At 36.2% G+C, this 23,807-nt stretch overlaps 1 protein-coding gene across 3 annotated transcripts in view; it reads right to left on the bottom strand.

The window, feature by feature from the left end:
* The window catches only part of TBC1D32 (TBC1 domain family member 32), an 82,216-nt gene that overhangs the window by 16,787 nt on the left and 41,622 nt on the right, over positions 1–23,807 (bottom strand). For 2 of the 3 annotated variants that reach the window (XM_061989771.1, XM_061989769.1), the window contains 5 exons: positions 19,858–19,971; positions 18,543–18,651; positions 17,623–17,716; positions 8,817–8,942; positions 903–986 (listed from right to left, as the gene is read on the bottom strand). In XM_061989771.1, the coding sequence (XP_061845755.1) occupies positions 903–986; positions 8,817–8,942; positions 17,623–17,716; positions 18,543–18,651; positions 19,858–19,971 (527 nt within the window). The remainder of the gene's footprint in view (positions 1–902; positions 987–8,816; positions 8,943–17,622; positions 17,717–18,542; positions 18,652–19,857; positions 19,972–23,807) is intronic. The other variant, XM_061989770.1, reaches the window with a different exon arrangement.

The raw sequence follows: 23,807 nt of genomic DNA on the forward strand, positions 1-23,807 counted from the left end.
TTATTCTTGGTTGTAAGCACAACATCTGTACAAAACAAACACTCAAATTTCTCTGCCAACAATATCAGTTCTTTAATCCATATTCTTTAATGCAATATAAATTGCATACCTTTGGCTTGATTATATATTATGGGGTTTTCAAAAGGTGAGTCAGATTGCTTACATCATGTTCAATGTTTATGCCATGAGCTTTATAAATCATTTAGTCATAGAATGGTAGGGGTTGGAAGAGACCTTTAGAGATCATCTAGTCCAACCCCTCTGCAGAAGCAGATCCATCTAGATCAGGTTGCATAGGAACACGCCCAGGCGGGTCTCGAAGACCTCCAAGGAAGGAGACTCCACACCCTCCCTGGGCAGCCTGTGCCAGGGCTCCCTCACCCTTACAGTAAAATAGTTTTTTCTTATGTTTAAATGGAACTTTTTGGGTTCCAGCTTCATTCCATTACTCCTTGTCCTGTTGCTAGATACCATTAAAAAAGGGATGCCCCAAACTCCTGACATCCACCACTTATATGCTTATAGATATGAGATCCCCCCTTAGTCTTCTCTAGACTAAATAGCCCCAGTTCCCAGTCTTTCCTCATAAGGAAGATGCTACAGGTGTAACAGGTAACAGGTGTCAAACAACTACTTTGAATCATGCCTTCATTTGTTCTGCACCTCCACCTCTCCATTACACATACTGAAAAGTGAAAGCCCATCCCTAATAATTATCTGTACTGTTTACTCAAGCACATCATCTTTTGCTCCAAAGTGAGCTATGTCCCACCAGCTAAGTAATGAATTTCTGTGTTGTTAAAGAACATTCTAAACGACCTCAAAAGTGCTACAGATACATTTAAAAGGAAATTAATTTAAATATCAAGAAGCTGCATGGTAGTAAATTTTTAGACACTGACCTTTAAAGTTTACTGCGCTGAAATAACAATCAGATCGGTTTTCAGAAAGATGTGACACGAACTTTTCAATTAATTCTGCCAAAACTGCAAAAAATAAAAGCCTATTAAAACATTAGAGGCAACAAACAAAATATGGAACTACATTACCTAACAAAATGATAGTGTGTGAGAAGCTAATGCTACTTGAATTCCTGTATGTTTATTCATGATTTTACAGGAGAACAATTCAAAGCATGTGTTGTGCTTTCACATTCCTATCACCATTTCTAACTTAAATTTTAAATAGCTTTACTGAGAATATATTCCATCTAAACGAAAAGAGAATCCCATATTATCTTTAGATCCTCCAAGGATTACTTTAGAATTTGTTAAACACTTTCAATATGAAATGAAAATTAACTATAATTAAACTACACACTCTTATCATCTTTGTGTTTGTAGACAGGAAAGGAAAAAAAAGGAAACAAACTAAACCAATTCACACAACATAAAAAAAAACACACCACCCCAAAATTATGCTAAGGAAAGTAAATTAAATTTTAAGCGCTGTTTCAAAAAAAAAAATCATGATATAAAATCATCTATGCCATCACCATACAAAAAATATTCCCTTTCAGTGAAGCAACAGAGCATTTCCTTTGAGAAATTCTGTACTTTATGATGATCATGATGGTCTTATTCAGTTCTTGCCATAGAACTTGAGGTCTGCAGATACTGCACAGTCAGATAGTGTTGACATCTCGCCACTATGAAGAAAATAGTACCTCTCATCTTAACAGGATGTTAGCCAGGAAGTTAGCGAGAACTCTCCATGACAATCATTAGTAAAATCTGTTCCCGATTCCCCAGTTCTGCAAGTTCAAGGCTACTGCAACTAAGCACACCTTATGGATTTAAACACAGGATACAAGGGAGCATTTACACATACGGCATGGAGGAAGCCCCTGCTGAGATGAACCATAACAAGAATTTAAGATTGCAACAACGATCATTTTTTATAAGCAAATACTATCCCATGCTGCTGCTGTCATGATAAACAGAACTTAAAGAAGAGAGAGATAACAGTCTTTTCAGGCTAATGTAAAACAAGGAGGTATATTTTGAGAGTAAAGAGTGCTGCTACCCATGAGGATTTCCAGTTTTAAGATGGCATATTACTGTTTCCTTGGCAGCACCTCAATGTAACAGCACTGAAGCTTCAGCACATAGTCACCTATTCCTGCCCACTGTTGGTGTTGCTGGTTTTAGACTGAATAATTCCGCTAAACCATTTTCATGGGTAGCTATACAAACAACAGTTGTAGCAGCAAAAGTAAGGCCAAACAACTTGTGGTGGAGGTGGCCATGAAGAAAGCAGAAAATACTTGAACTAGACTTGCTGACAGGAAAACTAACATAGGAGACTACAGCTTACACTATTTCAAATGTGAGGAGGAAGAGGAAGATGATGGAACCCACATCCACAGTCTGAGGCATGTTGTGTCAGAAAAATAATGAAAATATACCATAAAGACAATGAACTTGTCTTTCAACCATTTTAAGCTAACATACTGACATTAAATCACAAATATTTTTTTTCTTGCTTAATTGCCAAAAATATTTACAGAAATCAATATACCCTGAATGAGTACAGAAAAAGTTTTTAAAAGGTTGAGTTTTGCTAAGACTAGTTGATAGACAGAGCGAAGGGCAAAAGAAGTTTCACTACAATAGCTAAGCACAGATTTATGGTCAGAGTAGCCAATTCCAACAGTAACAAAATTAATTTTGCATTGCAAACGACTACTAAATCAAAACAAAAAAAATGTGTATTTTATAGTCTTATGCATTTTATGGAGAGAAGAAACTGCTACTTAAGCATAACAGAGTTATTTTTAATCATGGTAAATAAACCACATGGGGTTATCAAAAAACCAATTTCTTTTAAAGAAGAATAGCAGTTTATTTGTTTTGTGAGAATGAACATTCTCACTAATCTTCTCTAATATGCCTAGCGGAATTTGGTCCACAAACATTATAACAAATCTTTGTGTAAAATAAGAAAAGGTGCCTAGATCTAGGGCTGTAGATAGCAAAAACAAAACCAAAAAATTTTTTAAACAGCTAGATGTTTCCTGTTTGACTATTAGTATTGTCATTACTGAAATACACCATACTATAGTAACAAACACAAACTATGTTAAAAAGACAAAACTACTACATAATTCAGAAACTTTCAAATCAAGTCAGAACATAGTACATTTCTTCCCTTTTTGTTGGAAGGCATCCACATGCTTGACCTAGCAGATGAATATTCTGATGAAAGCTCAGTGCTTGAGCTAATGTGTGAAGTGACAGCTCAACTGCTAAGCAATTTTTTGAAACTCAAGCACTAAATTGATTTCCACCATTTGAAAGTATTTATCTAAGTGCCTGTCAGAATCTCTGAAACGCTTTTAATCAAGTTTGAGAGAGGAAGACACACAAGAATTTATCAAAACAAATGTGGTTAATACCTAAATAGAGGGTTTTCACAGGACATTGTCTGTTCAAAGAAAATATCCATGTGAGATGACAAGTAGTTATTTTAATTTTTGTCTTTTAACACTAAATCATTTAACTGACATGTGCTCACTCCCTGAAAATCATTATAAATGTGGAAACTAGCTCAATGATTTTTCATTTAACTCGAAAACTAGACAAAATAGATTGTACTATACAATGAACTTTCCTAAGTCAGTATTGTAAAAGCTGACTACATTCTGACTACATTCTACATTCTGATGCAGAAGCTATGTTCAGAGGCACAAATTAGTGTTGTGGCCTGCCATCTGATGGAAAATGTTGATTTCCTTAAATTATGGTAGCTTGTCTATGTTTACACTGAAGTTTTTTAAAAGATTGGCAATTACCTCATGCAAATTTAATCCACACATCCAAAACAGAGAATTTAAATTCGGAAGTATGTAATCATATACAAAATCAAGGGGTTTTTAATTCCCTAAATGACTGCAGTGTGGCATAAAACACCTGAATTCCAGCAGGATGGTTGTTTTATTTCACAGAATCACAGAATTTCCTTTAAATTTTCTTTAAATAATGCCAGTGTTGTCATCATGAGGGACAGACTAGAAACATTTAATATCATAGAATCACAGAATGGTAGAGCTTGGAAGGGACTTCTAGAGATAATCTAGTCCAATCCCTCTGCTAAAGCAGGTCCACCTAGATCAGGTCACATAGGAACGCATTGCAACATGTCCAGGTGGGTCTTGAGGACCTCCAAGGAAGGAGACTCCATAATCTCCCTTGGCTGCCTGTGCCAGTGCTCTGTCACCCTCACAGGAAAGAAGTTTTTCCTTAAGTGGAACTTTTCATGTTCCAGCTTTTGTCCATTACCCCTAGTCCTATCACTGGTTTGGAGGACAGAAGAAAGAAGTTTTGATCTGCAATTGTTCTTCCTGTGAAACATGAAAAACCCACTATTCCACTCTAACTCTGACACAAGCTTCCTTGAAAAATCATAAAACGGTAAACATCTTTTTTATATTATTCTAAAAACCTCTTTTGCAAATGCAATATTTTCAAATTGTCATATTAAGAAGGACAGCAGACCACAGGCAGAATCTAGATCTAATTGTGTGATCTTCGAGGCAGAAGAATTGATCCATATTTTGAAAGACCAAACTGAGCTTAGCAAATCAATGTTCTTACAAAGAACAGACTTCTCTGAGGATTAATTCAGAATGCAAATCTAATGCAGTTCCTCTGATTTGTCTACAGAGTTCTCTCTCACATTATCAAAAAAGCGAGCATGTGAAAGACCATTATGCAAGAATAAAGTTAGTAAAATCTTCTTTAACAGGAATTAATGAAGACTGAAGTTAAATAATTTTCTTTTTAAAAAAAAAATATGAACAATATGCTAGTATAACCATAGAATCAAAAAATCATAGAACAGTTTCGGTCAGAAGGGACCTTTAAAGGTAATCTATTTCATTCCCCCCTTCAATGAGTATGGTCATCTTCAACTAGATCAGGCTGCTCAGAGTCCTGCTGAACTTGACCTGAATGTTTCCAGGGATGAGGCATCTACCACCTCTCTGGTAAATCTGTTACAGTTTTTTACCACCCTCATTGTAAAAAATTTCTTTCTTACCTCTAGTATAAATCTACACACGCTTACTTTAAAACCATTACCCCTCATTCTAACACAATAGTCCCTGCAAAAACTTGCCCTCATCTTTACTATATGCCCCCTTTAAGTATTGAAAGGCTGCTATAAGGTGTCCCTGGAGCCTTTTCTTCAGGCTGAAAAACCCAACTCTCTCAGCCTGTCTTCATAAGAGAGGTGCTCCAGCCCTCTGATCACTTTTGTGTTCCTCCTCTGGACTCATTAGAACAGGTCCATGTCTTTCCTGGGCTGCTGGATGCAGCTGTATGCAGCACTGCAGGTGGGGCCTCAGGAGAGCAGAGTAGAGGAGCAGAATCATCTCCCTCAACCTGCTGGCCACTATGCTTTTGATGCAACCCAGATACTGTTGTCTTTCTGTCTGCAAGAGCACTTTTCTGGCCCATGTCCAGCTTTTCATCCATCAGTACCCTTAAGTCCTTCCTAGTAGGGCTGCTCTCAAACATTATCCCACAGCCTGTATTGACACCAGGGTTTAAAGTCTCCTAAGAGGGAACAGGGTTAATGCTGTTGAATCTGCCCAGACAAGAGGTCATCTACTGATACAATACTAACTGGGAACCAATCAAAACAGAGCTACTGGGGTTGAAACCAAGAAAATGCCTTCAGCCATACTTGAAGGACAAGAAGAGGAAGACAACTGAAAACAGCACAGATTAAGAGTCAAACCGAGACAATGGTTCACAAAAAATACATTCCAGTTGTGAACAATTTGAACGTGTAATATACTAAGCCTAGATTGGCTTAGATCCCAGTACACAAAAAGCTGTTACCTAGAAGTAATAAAGATGCTTGAGGGAGGCTGCAAGTACTGCAAAGAGTAGTCCAAAAAAAACCAAGACTTAACTTGATCAAGGGCTCTATCCATGGTTCTCACCTGATCTAAGTAACTCAGAGAAATATTCAAAGCCATTCAACAACAAGCAGCTATATCCAAATCTGCAGTATCTTTATAGAAGGAATGACTGGAAGAATGCTTTGGCTTAGTTTATCGTGCTTAGAAAAAACAGAATGTAAAAGCTAGTTGTCTACAGTATGATTTGCTTTTAGATGACCAAGAAAATTCCCACACTTTCAGTCCTGTCACATTAAAAAATAGGTTTTTAATCTCCTTTTAGTAATACAATAAAGCTGCTCAAAAGTTGACCTTGATGTCTGACCATAGAAATGACTTAAAATTGACAGAAACTAGTTCTGCTTTAGCAGAGAAAATGCCAGTCTAGGGATGGAGACAGACATTCCTTAACAATACTGTGGTACCACAGCATTTTGCACAAAACATTGACCGAGTTGATGTGACAGTAATCAATGTCAGAAAAGTGAATTAGAGATACTGACACTACATGGTCTGCTCAAGAATTTTTTAATGGAGTTCAGGCAGGTTCTGTAGATTCAGCATATGGTAATCCTGATACTAGATCACAAAATATTTTAAAAATATATATATGCTACACTACGGTAATTGAATCCAGTGTCATCTTTGCTGACTAATCTCTGGTTCAACTGCTCTTCATGTTAATGCCTCCCTTAGAAAGGGTCCAGTATAGGATGTTTAGGTATGCATCTTTATCCGGTAATTCATGGAGTTTGCTCCATCGCCTGAAATTTGGGAGAGCTTCACATGCTGCAAAAGATCCATAGCAGCACAAATGTCTCAAAGTTTCAATGAACATGGTGGTGTCTCAAACCACACACCTAGAAGATATTTTTCTGCTTCTCAAGTGTCTCCAAGCAGATACTCAACATTTAAACAGCTTCACATCCACTTTAAATTATTGGTACGTACTTTCAGTATATAACATTATTGTTCTTTTTTAGGGTGTTTTTACTCCTTTACTTAGTGAATCGTTATGCTATTCTATTTCCATTTTCATATCTTCCTTTTTTGTGTGGCTTGTATAAGCACTTGCAGAAGTCCCTGTGAGGCTTAAAAACAATCCCACAGATTGCTGACTTCTACTCCCAGTTTCATCTCAGATGGAAACTGTTATCCAGAAACAAGCATAATTTTTTGCTTTGGGTTAACAAATCCTAATGACTCTTTAATTCTTCAATCTAGCTTCTGATACCTGCAACAAAGTTATAGGAAACAACCTACACAGGTTTTGAGGCTGCTTATGGATAGCTACAAAGCACAAGAGGAACGACTTTCTGTTTTTTGTAAAAACACATTTTACAACAAATAGTTCCTTTTAGATGCAGGAAGGCAGGCTAACAATTTTCAACAATAACTTCATATAATCCAAGATTTAGGGCTAGGACAAAGGCTCAACTTGATCTTAAAGGTTTCTTCCAGCCAAAACAATTCTATGAATTCTAAGAAGAGATCAGTCTAGAAAATATGCTGCTTTCATATAAAATTGATTTAACAAAGATTAAATTATTTTTTCTCCACAATAAATAACATCAAAAAAACCTGCTCACTGAACTGCTAGACCAGTATCACACAAGAAAAGTAAACACATCATTTTTCTAGAAAAATCTAGGGGCTTTTTAACTGCTACTCTTTGATTTATTTTTCTTAATACTAGCAGAAGCTCATATAAAATACATGCAGTACTTTCTGAATGTTTATGAATCTCCGTTAACCTGTTTCACAAAGCTGACTGAATACATGCATTTGTGGACATCTACAATGTAATGTATATTTTAAGTGCATATATGCATTATATATACATATGTTCTTTCAAATGGAAGGTAAACACTCTGAATAATTCACAGACATTACTAGTTCTAAGATTATAGATTCAAGTTTTTTTTCAAACAAGCAAAAAGAACAAAAAGCTCAGAATTTAGAAACATTATTGTCTTTAAGCATATCATACAAATGAAAAATTTCTTATTAAATATTGTAATATTAAATCAGTTCCTGTATACATGACTTCCTCAAGGTTTCTGAAACTGCTGTTTAACTTTTAAACTTTTATGTAATTTACCATAAAACTCAGGTCTCATGCAAAACATAAATTTTGGGTTTGACGCTGTATAGAAGGTGCTTCATCTGTTTTCACTGTTAATTATATTAATTGCTTACCAAAAGAATTTAAAGGAAAACATTTGGCATCTGTAAAGAAAATGCTAGACTATGTACTGACCATCTGGTTATAATCAGAGTTGTTACAGAAGTGGAAGTCAGTAATTTCTGAAAGCACTTCGCTTCTTTATTGCTACAATAAAGTAAGTTTATATAATATTACAAGTTAATGTCTGATTTCTGATGATCTATGTCATATGAGTGATCATTAGTTTTGTTTTGGCTGGTTTGTGGTTTTAACTCATCTATACCAATGCTCCTGTATACTGCAGTCTTCATGAAAACTTTAAAAAAAAATAAAATTAATGAATGAGTGGGTTCTTTGATGTTTAGTATGGCTTAATTCTAAATTCTCATACTGAAATTGCTTATCAATTTAATTTCTCAACTGGTCTTAAAGTCATTCACTGATCTCTGGGAAATGCCTGTTTTCTCTCAGGCTCTCTTTTTCAGTTTCTCAATGTCTCAATAACAGATCCTTTGGACATCTGAACCAAAGACTTTTACTTGATCCCTTCTGGGTCAACTGAAAAAGCCAACATAGGAGGATGATGGCCATCAAATCCCACTGAAACAGTTTTCATAATCAATACAAAAATTATTGACTAATTGTATAGGTAACTTAACGTTCAATGAAATTTTAAAGAATGGTTGTTTACTAGTGGCCTTCTGTTTGCTTGATTTGTTAAACTCAGCAAGTCATACTCACTTTTTCCACTGATGAGATTTGGTCTGGCTTTCATGACTTTGCAGAACTGTTTTCTACAAATTTCTGACCACTCAGTTTGCTTCTCTGGGCTTTTTAAGACTAAGAAGAGTTTGTCAAGATCTTTATCTAGAAGAAATGAACAAAGAGTGTTATTCAGTAATGATAATGTTGTCTCTTATTCTTTCTGGCTTTTTTTCCTTCTTTTATAATTACTATGTGAGTAATATGAAGCTATTTGTTACAGAGTACCACAGAAGATGCAGTCAAAAAATAGAAACTAATTCAACAAACAGGAAAATCACATGCACCTAAGACCCCTATCATTGCCATGTGGTTTTGTTAGACCTTAGGAAGAAAACAATAAATAAATATCCCTTATCCTGTCATTTCCCGTCAAGGTGAGGGAGCAGTGGAACAGGCTGCCTAGGGAGGTTGTGGAGTCTCCTCCCTTGGAGGTCTTTAAGACCCACCTTGACACGTTCCTGTGCAATTTGATCTAGGTGGACCTGCTTCTGCAGGGGGGTTGGACTGGATGATCTCTAAAAGTCCCTTCCAACTCCTATCATTCTGTGATTCTGTGATATTAAATGATTCTGTGACAATTAAACTGGAGAAGCAGTCCTGACCCCAATGATATTCTGCTTTATACAGAACAGAAATATTCATTGTTTACTGCTGCGTTTTCAACATCCAAGACATTACTGAAGCATATTTTATAACGCACCTAAAGTTAATACTCCTCTGTCGTGAAATAACTCTACAAGAAGGACACTGAGGTGCTGGAGAGGACACAGTCCGGCTACCAAGCTAGTAAAAGGATTTGGAGCACGTCTCATATAAGGAACAGCCGTGGGATCTGGGCCTGTTTAAGCCTGGAGATAAAAAGGCTCAGTGGAGACCATATTGCTCTTTACAACTACTTGAAAGGATGACGTAGCGAGGAGGGGGTCAGTTTGTTCAAGCAATAGAACAAGAAGAAACGGCCTCAAGTTGCACCAGGGGACGTTCAGGCTGGATATTAGGAGGAATTTCTTTACTGAAAGGATTGTCAGGTATTGGAATGGGCTGCCCAGGGAAGTGGTGGAGTCCCTGTCCCTGGAGGTATTTAAGAGACCGTTGGATGTTGCATTTAGTGAAATGGTCTAGTGGTTGACAGGGCTGGGACAAAGGCTGGACTCGATGATCTTAAAGGTCTCTTCCAGCTGAAATTATTCTATGATAAGAATTGGAAAAACATTTTAAATAAAGTATTTCCATGTAATTTCACCACTCTTGAGAACAAAAATAGAAGACAGACACAGATCCTCCACCAAATATCATTGCTTTATATAATAAAATCATGAGGTTGCAGCGCTATTTTTTAGATCATGAAATGAAGCATGATAAGACAGCAACATAACTGTGTTCCATAGACAATTCCTTCTTCTTTCTGTGAGCAAGTTTTGCTTCAGATATTTGGAAAGATATTACGGCACGCCTGTTTATGCTTTCTGGTTGCTAGGCACACCTGTTGAGTAAATTTTGTGAAAACACATTAGACTATCCATGCTATGAGAATCCTTGGTAATCTCCAGAGTTTCCCAACTTTATAGCACAAGGAGTTAAAACTGGGTCAGAAGGTTAGATTAAAAGTATAGCTTTAGAGCCACTTGAAATACCACCTTGCAAGTTTTGTGTTAGTGTTTACAGAAACTTAGAATTTTAAATGGAGTTTTCTGAAGATTCTACGTGCACCCAATATGCTCCACTCAGGACACATACTCTTTATTGGTGCTCTCAGAGGCTGCAACAATATAATTCAGGCATTTTGCATGTTCTGAATGCTTGACTTTTTACCTGAGCACTATTAAAACACAGCCTTTTGGTACAGTTGTTATATATAAGGTGCAAATTATCAGATAACATTTTTCATGTTCAACTTGCTTATAAAATGAATCTTTACAAAAAGATCTTTATGAAAGATTCCTTTTAAATACAGAGAATGAATTTCAAAGATCGTTTCTTAATGTTACTCCTGCCTTGTTATTAAAGACACAGTCTTTCTTTATAATAAGGAGACATGCCTTCAAAATTAAAATTGCCACTGATGCAATGACAAAAGGACAATAAGTATGTTTTCTTCTCCCTTGCCTAAAAGTGATTCTTTTCCCTTCTATTTTCTACTAAGTTAGAGGAAATTACATGTATTTTACCATTTTTCTACAATAGAACACCACAGGCTGAGCCCATATATTTCACAACTGGTTGGGTCTTACAGAGGTTTAAGAACAGAAAAACCAAAATTAAAATGTTAAGCTGGCTTTCATCAATATCATGTCTGTACTAAAATTTTTTCTTTAAATCAAATGTCTTCTGCAACTAAAGTGTCTATCTTGGAATTCAAACTGAATAATGAATATTAGCAAGCTATCATGATGCATGATGACACAGCACACGGAACAGTATATGCAAGGTAGCAATTAAAATAATGGATACATATGCTTTGACAAACCAAAGAGTTAATAATTTCTTCCCATTTGTTAAAACATGCCAACACATTGTGAAGGCTTGACTATTCAAATTCTATTTTTCTGAAAGCAGAAAGAATTTCAAGTTCAAATGCCAAGTCATTTTATAAAGTAATTTTATGTAAGATAAAACTGATCAAACTGTTTCCTAACAGAAAATACTGATCCCTACAAAATGGAATCAGACTGCCTCTCCCTAGGCAACTTGGATCCCAGAGTACCTGCTGCTATGAATACTTTTCTCTTCAACTTAAGGGGAAAAGTAAAGGTGGCATCTGTAATAAGGTAAATGCACACACACTCACTCCAGCTGTGCACAATCCCTTTGTTGTGAGACCATGCAGTTCTCATCATTATGAAAGGTGATGAAGGTTCTTCATACATTGCAAGCTCTCCTTTGTTCTGTTTCTACATTTTGAACCCTATAGCAACGAATTCTGTCATGAAAAGTGACTTCTGATTAATGACTCAATTGCTTCAGCCAGTCAATGGCTATTTATAATATTTGCTGTTACTTTCACTTCTTTAGTGTTATTTAGTTTTTCAGTTTTCCAATAAAACTTATTTCCACAAACAAAATAATATTTTCAAATTATCTTATTCTTTTAAGATTACTAGAATGTTTTCAATAGAATTAGAATATTGCATATAATTAAGCTGGTGGTTAATAATTACTCTAATCAGTAAACTGTCTCCCTGACACTGGGGCTATTACACAATACATAGTACTTTGAAATACACTTATGACAGTAACTTAATTATTATCATTAATAATTATTCCAAATTAACTAATTTTAAATTCCTTTGTTATCATCAAACAACTTAAGTTCTCAGTATCTTTCCAAATAACATGCACTGATGCTTAGAACAGCTCACATAATATTGAAAATTTATTGCAAAGATGATTTTATTCTTATAGTATTATCAGATGGATTTTTAGCTCTTTCTCTGCCCTTTTCTGTTATTTCTACAACACTGTTATTTCTGAACCACTGTATTTGCCTTGAAGTTCTTCTAGGTGGTCCTGCTCTGGCAGGGGGGTTGGACTAGATGATCTTTCGAGGTCCCTTCCAACCCTTAAGACTCTGCAATTCTGGGATTCCTCTGGGAATGTAGTATTTAATAAAAAAGGACCTCAAGCAAGTTCAAATATGTACCAAACATAACTAATACAGATGTGTTCTGTCATCAGAACAATGACAAGCAAGCAACCTACTGAAAAGAAGAATTCGTTTTTATATCACCAGTGGATTTTAATCCCAGTCAAGAAGGATACAAGACTTATGATCCTCAGGCAGTGCACAGGAATGTTTAAACTCAAATGACTGAGAAACAAGCTCAAGATCCATGCAACCAAGATACTATGGCATAACCATGCATTATGTACTGTAACTACTATCATATTGTGGCAACTTACACCATCTTATTTTCCTTTAGCTAAACTACTTGCTTCTCTTAGTAGCTTGTCATTAATCACTGAATATCAGTTCTTCCAGAAGACCATCACAATTCAAAAAAAGAAACAAACTAAACCCCCAAAAACAACACTGGAACCTTTTGGGGGGACCGAATGAAAACTACCTCCAAACAAATGTCCCCTCACTTTCAGAAGTTAGTAGGCAACTATAATTTGTCCAAAAGTATTATTACATAGCTGGACTTGAACTACCATCAAGTCCTGGGCTATGCATATTGCTTGTTACTGAGAGTGGGCTTTAACACTATCGCTAGAGGTGCTCTAATGCCAATGTCAGAAAAGAGCAGTCCTGCTCTTTATTCTCTTTTCTGTTATGTCACTAAATTGGTTCATTAGTTTTCCTAAATTAATGACTTGAATTTTATTTTTTCTTTTGTGGAAGAAATTCCAGAAGTAGTGAATGAGTTGAAGGACAAAGTGTCTCAGAATAGAGGGGGAGGAAAAAAAATAAATAGAAAAGAAAATGAGGAAACCAGACCTAATAGTTTGACTGAAGAGAAACTTATGTCAATTTAATTCATCTGCTGCAGTCCTACTTTCTTCCTCGTATGTGGTTATGTTTTCCCATCCCATCACCTTCCTTTCCGCTACCAATAGTTGCTCTGTGTAGCCTTGTCAAAAAAAACCCCACAACCAAAAATTCCACATTTCCTAGTTTATGAAGCTATGCAACTGCACTACAAATAACCTACAGTTACATGTATGTATGAAATCTGAACCACTCCACCATAACTTTCTGCAAGTTTAAACTGAACTCATGCCTTAAAAGATGCTGCTTTATAATTCTTCAAATAACTCCTTGGCTAGCTTTTGTGTCTAAAGTGAGTAAGAACTAGGAAAATTCATAAATGTTTTAGAAAACATTTATAGAAAAACATTTATAGAAATGCCACAAGCCCTTCCTCATCTGATTGTGTTTTGTGATTGAAGTGGCGTTTTGTGACTAAGAAACTAAGGTCTGTAAATCCACGTGTATCTTATTCAAAATCTAAATACAGAGATAATTAATAATCTCACTACATTGTATTTCACTCCTACATGAAAACAAATCCATATAATGGTATATATTTTGTGAAAGACCATGTACATAGACTTGTCCACTTCTCTGTCATTAACTGAGGGGACTTCTTAAAGAGTGAATGACAACAGGTTTATACATGAATACTGAGACAGGTTTATTAAGAGGAGGACAAGTAAAGAAGTGTGGGTGATGAAGACATTTAAGTGAAATTTTAAGGGATACCAGGAAAGCTAATATAGCTTGTTCTCTGACCGAGAAAGACTTCTAAAAATCATACAAAAGAGAGACTGTTAATTTCAGGTAGATATAAAAAAAAAAACCCCAACATGGATGATTAAACACAAAGCCCAATAGAACAAAACAGAAACATGGCAGCATGTTCCCGTTTGAGTTAAAAGTATAAAGGAAAGAACTCAGAGAACAGTGTCTGAGATAAAGCATCAAAAGATTTTAAGAACATTACGACACAAAACTTTAGGTAGCAATTATAGACTATAAGAGTCAGGGAAAGAGTAAAACTAAATAATGATGGGATGTCTATGCATATGGAAATGCTAAGCAGTGAATGCATCATTACAGGACAGTTACTGACACAATTCTTCAGTCATACCACCAACTGTCACAGCTACAGAGCTATGAGAAGAAAAAGAAGACAGATCTCCCATGCAAACAGAAAAGTGAATATTACAGTTTGATACACTTCTAAAAAGTTTATCTTTTAATAACATAGTGTAGATAATATCAAAAGTAAAAAAATAATTAATAGTCTTATCCTAAATAACAAAGAACTGTAACACTCTTTGAAAAACACTTAATGGTTCTGCCTCAAATTATCTTACTGAAATAATAATTGAACAATTTAGACCAAAAAAACCCCATCAGGTTATCTTGCTGCAGGGTAAACAAACAGGTGGAAATGGCATAATTAATTTCCACACATAAATAACAATCGGCATAAATCATTTGAAGCTTCACTATAAATTATCTTTGACAGAAGTGAATCATTAATATACTGCTATCAAATAGTTTTCCAACTGTAAATACTGGCTGAAATAATGCATCTTACTACACAATCAAGGATGTTTAGTTTTCCATATATCCTTTTCTACAGATACATATATCATACAGCCAAATGCCTAACATCTGCAAATCAAGACAGATACTTGTAAAGAGTGAAAGATTTTACCCAAATACAAATATGTTTTTGGGTGAGTCTACCCATTCAAAGTGTCATCATGAAATGGAGGATTTACTCCTCTGCTCCATTATAGTTACTAATTTTACTAGCATAAATGATGAGAGCTTCATTTTCCATCCAGTGAGGCAACATATCCAGCTGCCAGTGTCTTTAAGCACTACATCAGCACAGAATAAAAGCAGAAGTGCTAAAAGAAAGTTCTCTAAGATGAAGTCTTCAGGCCTTGCTGCTGGGCAATACATGTTCCAGACTGCATATTTAGCCCTGCTCTGCTTTTTCCTACAACTAATTCCCCCCAAAACCGAACAACCAAAAAAGTAGCACTGCTGCATGCTTGCAGTGTCCTTCAACAGAATTTAAAGGGAAGAAAAAACCTATTTCTTGCATGTTCTGCATAGAAAACTCTGTGGGAATTAGTAATTTTCAGTGATCACCCTTCATATGCTACTTCTAAGATTTCTCTGTGGTTTCCATTACATTAGTTTCAGTCACAGGCTACATGAGATCTAGGGCTGTGGAAATGAAGCTTCCTGTTCCCTGACCTGAGTGGTACATAATCTTTTCACTGAGCAACAGCCACACTCATTCCAAAATATTCAATGAGTAATTTAAGCATGGACTCAGAAAGGCAACTTCCATTAGTTAACACACACCCCTGGGAAACAAAGGTTCTGTTATTGCATCTGTCCTTCAACTCCATCTGAAGGAAGGTCACATCCATAACTCTTTTTCCTCCTTCCCCCCAGTCAAGTTCAATATCTGTTCTACAGACTTAAAAAAAAATCATCTCATGTTGTGGTTTTACAGCTGACATCACAATTACACAATGGACAAGGGACCAATTTTTGAAGGAGAAAGAAAAGGCAAGCTTCTCTTCAGGTGTCCAGGTCACTTGGTTAATAAAAGAGCAGGTAAATTAGAGGTCAGGACAGACCAAATAAAATCTACAGTTCCAGTCTTTTCAGCCAAGTAAACTATATATTCTTTAACAGTACTAAGAATCTAGTAGTCTTTATCATTTACATAAAAGAAACACTCCAAAAAGAGGATGGGAATGATGCTGCACCACTTACACAATGGAACACTGCAGCATGAAATGTGAACATAGACAGCTTCAGACAATTGCAGCAACATTATGCATTTTCAAGTCATGCATTTCCACTCATACAAGTGTTTGCATGGCTGCAGAACTCTTGCCATTCAGTGGAAGTCTGTGTAAACCCTGTCCAGTTCCTTGCACTGAAGAAGAATTAAAATGTACCAAGTATTTGTCTAAACTGATCTTAAAACCTCTGAGTGAGTTGTGTAAATAACACGCAAATACGGTCCTAGTTTTAGCCGGGGCAGAAATAATTATTCTTCCTAGTAGCTGGTACAGGGATGTGTTTTGGATTTAGTGTAAAAATAATGTTGATAACACACTGATGTTTTAGTTGTTGCTAGCAGTGCTTATTCCAAGTCAAGAACTTTTCAGTTTCCCATGCTCTGCCAGCGAGGCTGTGCGTGAGAAGCTGGGAGGGAGTATGGCCAGGACAGTTGACCCCAACTAGCCAAAGGACATCATGCCCAGTACATATACTGAAGGAGCAACAGAATTGCTCGGAAAAGAGAACAGAGAGGTTTTGTGGGATATAATAAAATACACTTTTCCAATGCAAAAGCACTACTGCCTACCTCCTTGAAGACGTATTTGAAACATCTGAGCACACACTTTACAGTGACTTTATTGTCTTACAAAAATTGCCCTGGGATGCCAGGAACAGTATTAGCACAAAGATACACAAAAATCCCTTATTTTGAAACTGTGTGACCTTTCCTCTTGTCAGGGAAGGGAATAACCTTTTTTGAATTTTTTTTTACACATAGTTATAAACAGACAATTTGATATTCTGCAGCTAACACAGAATTTCTATCACTTTTGAAAATCTTTATGTGCTAAGGAAATTCACAATTTCTAATATGTACACCTCAAGGATACATTAAACATGAAAAAATACAAAGAATCATTTATTTACTAAAAGCCATTCATCAGATTGTTTTGCATTCTCTATGCAAATTAAAACCTTAAAACAGTCTCTCCGTATGAATTAGACTGCTTTGCCTAGATAATTCTTCAAAGGATTCTTCAGTCTGCCCACATTTCAAACTGATGTTCAGTGTGGAAACCAACTACCCTAAACGTTGTCTATTTCACACATCACCAAGCTTTGTAAACACAGGGATCTGAATCATGAAAACAGTGTACAAAAAATTTGTAGCTTAACCAGACTGTCTTGCTTCAGTTACTAGAGAGATGACATAAATTTGTCTCATGAGTCACCCACCTGAGATGAGCCAAAAGGTTAATCTTGAAGTTTGCATAAGAATTAGATTACTAAACAGAGCTTTGCAGATTGACAGTTGCACAAAGCCACACAAGCAAAACCCAGCCAACTTATTTAGCTACAAATGCAGCCAACAATAAAAAATCCTCAAGCATTTATGAGATTATAATCTGGAGGATGGAGGAGGAACAGGAAGGAAGGAAGAAAGGTCGGGAAAAAAAAATTAAAAACCAACTTAGATGCTTGTTTGACATGACTGCTTGCATGCTTCATATGTACCTTGTCTGAGTTCAGCTTTCCTGGGAACTTCTGCAAGATAGTACTTTGGCAAAGGGAATGATGAAAACATTGGCCAAGGATATGGATCACAGCCCTAGAAGCATGATCAGAAAGAAATTCATTTAGGAGAAGAATTAACAGCATTTGCTCAATTAACACACAGGTAAAGTTTCCACAATTATTTTCTAAGTACCAAATTCTGCTTGATACTATAATTTGCAATGAGATATTCCATTACTTCAAAAAAAAAAAAAAAAAAAGAGAAAGGACACAAGAACCAAAAAGCATTTGAGTCAGAATTTTTTCTGGTATATAGCACTGACAGTTTTCCTTTTGCAGTTGTTTTGTTCCCACTCAACATGAAACTGTATTTCCCATTTTACATGTTGATCTAACGGTTTTAGCAGTCCTGATAGTAATTTGCATTTCATCTTTATGAAACCGACATCCAGTGAGAAGTAGAAAATGTAAAGTTGCTGCTTGAGAAACACTGAATAGTTAGAACACCAATGAGAACTCCAGGTATTAGACACTGCAGATGAAAAACCAAGCACAAAAAAATATCAAACAGAAGGAAGACATAGGTAATGGAAAGCTAATAAAGAAAACATAGAAATATATTACCAAAAAAAAAAGAGACAATTTGCATTCACTTTTATAGTATGGAAAGTAACATTAAATGAAGCAACATAAGCATTTCATCTGAACATGGTATGAGCTAGGCACATGCCAATCTCCAGATAACGAGAGCAATGAATTTTCTCAGTCTGTTTTTTCTTAAAAATTTTAGTCTTTTATAAAGATAAAGATGGCCTGGTACTTCTTAATGTAAATAACTTTATACATGCTGATCCAAAAAAGAGTTCAGTCAATGAAAGCAGGAGTTATGGAAAAGACATTGTTAAACTTTAGGTTCTAACCTTATCTAGTACTCTCAATGGCAAAATCCTTTCCTGTGGCCCTCCAATCAGGTTTATCCTTACAAGAATATGGTTTCTCTCCACTGAAAGACCATCAATTATAAAATCTCTGGGGAAAAAAAGAGAAAAAACTAAAACCCAAAAAACCTCACAAATCAGAAACACTTTGATTTACTGACTCTAATTCAGAAGACTTTAATGATCATGAATCCCTTGAGAGACATACGACAATTAAAATAGAACCTGGAAAACATATAGGCATAAAGAAATAAACAGAAATGTGAAGTATTTTCATATGACTGTAGCCATTATCCTAACTTCATACTTCCCCACCTACTGCTGATTGGAAACATCTGAGCAATTACTCAAATACGAAAGAGTAAGACAACTTTGCAAGCTTTGTTATGCCCATATGCTCAGTAATTAGGGCAGAGACAGTTAATGGACCATCAAAATTTGCTCCTTGTTTGCCCTACCAGCAAATTTCCACTGTCACAAACAAGCAGTTATTCATAACTTAACACACAGTTAACTTGCTGCCTGAAGTCACTGTGGAGCCCAAGGCACAAAGTTTTACTAAAAAATAAAAACCAGATTTTACACATCAAGTTTCTTAAAACTTTTTCCTTGGTAAAAAAATAGTAGGTTTCATCCTCTAATCATAAATATCATCTGTATCTGCTGAGATTTCACACAAACTGCCTGATTTAAACTCTGTGCTGGTACAGTAGGAGGAAAGTTTTTAAAATTCAGCATGCTGAGAGAAAGGACAAAATGTCCTATGACTGAATGACTGTCCACTTCTGTCCCCAAAACACACTTTTCCTATTTAAAAGATGCATTGTGCAATTTTATTTTGAAGTCAGAAATAGAAAGTCACAGAAGTTATAAATAAAGAAAAAGAAAACCAAAACCCCAAAACCCAAAGTACAGATGATGCCGTTAATTCATAAACATTAAACCAATACTCTAATTTTATTTTATATATATAAAAGAATAATTAAAAATAAAAAGCATATTTACATCTACAAATTTTGCACTCTTTTAAGAATCAACATTAATACAAACAGCAATGAGACAAATATTTGCTTTTTATGTCTTACACTTTTGAGGTGGACATGGGAGAAAGAACAACATTTGTATCTTTTCATACTTTAAAACTGGTGACAAACCTACATATAAGTAAACTTATGCACATTATAGTCCAACTTCAGTGACAGCATTTGTATATTTAAAGCCACTAAGGTATTCACGCATTTGTTGTCAAGAGAAAAGTTTGATGGTTAAAACAACATTTACATTGTTCACTTCTTACCCTGAAGTTTCCATTACATTTTCCTCCTGAGCTTTTAGTAGAACTTGTGACACGTTGTACTGAGTCTCCAGGAGTAAAAGAGTATTCAGCTCACAGCATAGTACATTTAACAACCTGCAGGAGGATACATTGAAGTGATGGCACATCAGTCAGGAACCCAGTAATGCAGAGTAAGACAAAGGTGAACATGTTTATGGGATTTCAAAATGGAAAATAAAAAACCCACAAACCAAAAACCTCAAAGTATCTGAAAAATATCCAGACAGAACTAGGTCAGGAACACTCTTTTATATCCTTTTAGCCACTCAAGTGGCACAGCCTTGAGCAAACAGGGAATAGTTCCCAACAGATTTTTCATGTGCACTGAACAATCAGAGAAAACGTTTACTGGTCAACTCAGCCTGCTATTGTGTTTATATCACAGAATAATGAAAGTGACATAGACTTAATAAGACATTTCATGTGAAACGTGAAGAAATTATACAATAACGGGCTGACAACGCATCTCAGAATCTGTTTGTCCAAAGTGGTATGAAGGGAGAGAGATAAAAATAAGTCTTTCCTTCAGAAAAATGGCTTTTTAGCTCTTCTGTATAATGAAATTTAACACAGTTCAAAAGCAATAAAAGATTTAACATGTAACAAAACCAGCAGAACTGTTGTGTGTACGGTTTGGAGGATTTTTTTATTATTACTTCAGAGAAACAGAAAACAACAGCAGATGAAATTAATAATCATAAGAGCATACGACAGCACACTAAATTTCCTTTTAGATATTTCAGGTAAATTAAATGAAAGTATTCCAGTAAATGTCATGTAAATCTGAGGTAGGTCAATCCAAACTGTATCAGCTTTGGCATTCTTTTTAACTGTCTATTTACTTAACACAGCAAGAGAATAATTTCATTGAAGACTTTCTGTTCATGGAAAACCATATGAATAAACATTCTTGCTGCTATTTTTCTGTTTTATCACAGTCATAAAAACGCAAATCAAGTCTCATCAACATTATATTTTGCGTTCACATAGAACTTGATATGAACTAGAGAATGTATATTGTTTGAAATTTGTCTGTTAGTCAACGGTTATGTTCTTCCACGTAATTCCCAGTATGCTTCTACTGACAAAGGCAAAAATGTGCAAGCCGCTCTCTGGATAATTTAATACCTGCAAATACACACAACTGTGTCCAAGAATTAAGTAGTCAAGATGGCAATATATTCTTTTAATATGTTGCTTTTTTAACATAATGTCACCCATCCAGTTTCAGGTCTCTTCAAGTTTTATTTATGTCAACTATTTCCTGACATTGATTTGTTCTCAGTACTTCTCTATATCACAGAAGAAATGACAGTTCAACTGTATTTTATTTTATTATTATATGGAATGATGTAGTGAGTTTATGTGGCCAGATTTTGGTAGTGGGGGCCTAGTAGTATGCTGAGATGGACCTGCTGCTGTTCAAGGCAATTGAGGTAACACCTCTATGATTAACATGTTGAAGAAAAAGTTGCTGGACAGATGCAAATAAAAAACACCCCAACCTGCAGCAGCAGAAGGGAATGAGAATGTGAGAACATCTCCACAGACACCTCAGTCAGTGACGAAGGAGGGCAAGGAGGTGCCCTGGAATCAGAGCGAAGATTACACTGCAATCTGCCTCACTATGGTGAGGCAGGCCCTGCTTCTGCAGCCTGTGGAGGCCCCCACACTAGAGAGGGGGACTTGTGACCTCATGGATGAGATCCACACTAGAAGACCTAATTGCTGAAGGACTGTTTCCACATTGGAAAAGTCCATGGAAGACTGTCTCTTCTGAGAGGGACTCCACACTGTAGCAGTGGGAAGTGTGAAGAGTCCTCTCCTTGAGAGGAATCATTGGCAAAGACCATCTGTGATCAATTGACTATAACCTCCATTCCTCATCCCCCATGCTGCCTGGGGGGAAGGAAGGAGAAACTCAGGAAGAAGCAGTGGTGGGGGTAGGTGTTTTAAGAGTCAGTGTTTATTTCTCATTTACCTACTCTGTTTTGACTGATGGTTAATAAATCAAACCAGTTCTCTCTGAGTCTGTTTTGTCCAAGATGGTAACAGCTGTGTGATTTCCCTGTCCTTAACTCACAAGCCCTTTGTTATATTTTTCTCTCTCCTGTCCAGTTGAGGAGAGTGAGTGATAAAATGGCTTTGAAAGGCACCTGGCACCCAGTCAGGATAAACCAACACAAAGGAAAAATAACAAAAAGAGTACTGAAACCATTATGAAGATGGAGCATTTCTTCTGTTCAGTATCACTACTTTAAATTGAAAAAAACCTGTTTCTAGCACTTAGAAACCATTTGGGAGAAGACTGATGGGTTTAGACCTGGGAAGGAATAACCCAATGCAACAGTACAGGCTGGAGACTGACCAGTTAGAAACCAGCTTTTCAGCTAAGCACCTGGATGTCCTGGTGGACAACAGGTCAAACGTGAGACAGCAACATGCCCTTGAAGGCCAACGGTATCCTGGGCTGTGTAAAGAAGATCGCTGCCAGAAGGCCATGTGAGAGAGGTGACCTTTCCTCTCTATCAAGTACTGGCAAGGTCAGATCTGAAGCACTAGGTCTAGTTCTGGGCTCCCCAGTAAAAGAATGAAAGAGACACACTGCAGCAGGTCCTGAAAAAGGCCACGAAGATGACTAAGGCCATGCTCCATGAGACATAGGAAAAGAAGCTGAGAGAGCTCAGACTGCTCTCAGAAGAGAAGGCTCAAGATAAATCTTGCCAATGGGTAGAAATATCTGACAGGAGAGTCTGAAGAAGAAGACAGACTATTCTCAGTGGTATTCAGTTAGTGAAAAGATCAGAAGCAATGGGCATGAACTGAAAGGCAGGAAATTCCATTTTAACATACTGTGACGGTGAAACAGTGCAACAGGTTGCCCAGAGATCTTGCAGGACCACCAGCCTTACAGATATTCTAAATCAGATTGGCCATAGCCCTGAATAACACTCTCTGGTGAAACCCACTTTGAGCAGAACAGTTGCACTACACAATCTTTAATCTCCCTTTCAATCCCGATCCTGTAATTCTGTAAAAACGACTAAAATATGCAACATTCCAGGCAACGGACTGCAATATAGATAAAATAAAGGTTATCCAAAGGCAGGTCTTTATAAAATAGTAATTTGTCAGAAAAATAAAAAAATATATATCATAGCTGAGAAAATATGGTAGCAGTAATTCATTCTTTCTCTGAATTCTACATTTCCTGTCCTATGTCTTTCTTGGAATGTGCTCCCTGGATGTTCCTCTTTCGACTGTAATTTCACAATTGCAGAAATCTCTAATGTGAAAGAAGGCATGCTAACTAGTACTCCTGTAAACTGTCTCCTTGGTTTTGGAAGGTGGAATCATAATAACTTATTTAATTATGGTGGAACAGAAGGTCCTTCATGGGATATAAAGCAGACAGCAAACAATTCTGGCTGCTAAAAACATCTTGTTAATTTTTATCTTCCTCTCTAAATTTTTTTACTTGAAAATAATATAATGAAATCACCCATGAATTTCCTTGAGTTGTTAAAACAACCCATTATGAGGATAGCTTATTGCTGTATTTCTCAATAATTTTTTCTATGAGCTCCTTTTAAGAATACAAAATAATACAGTGTTCCCTGTACTCCCATTTTCTCACTTTTTCTTTTTTTTTCCCCAACTTCAAATTATACCTCTCTCAAACACCACCTTTATTATGGTAAATCCAATTGAAGTTTTTCTGCCATCCCCACTACACTCCCATAGACTATTCTTCCTTACTTTCATAATATATGTTCTTTCCAAAGCCAGTCTAATGCTCTGTCCTCACTTCAGGCACATCTGCAAACACTCAACTGGCAGCGAAAGATTGGGTTGGTTGACAACGGCCAGTAACTATGCACCTTTCCAGTTGCTCACTAGCTCCCACAAGC

The sequence above is a fragment of the Colius striatus genome, chromosome 2 (assembly GCF_028858725.1).
Source record: "Colius striatus isolate bColStr4 chromosome 2, bColStr4.1.hap1, whole genome shotgun sequence".
NCBI classification, from domain to species: domain Eukaryota; kingdom Metazoa; phylum Chordata; class Aves; order Coliiformes; family Coliidae; genus Colius; species Colius striatus.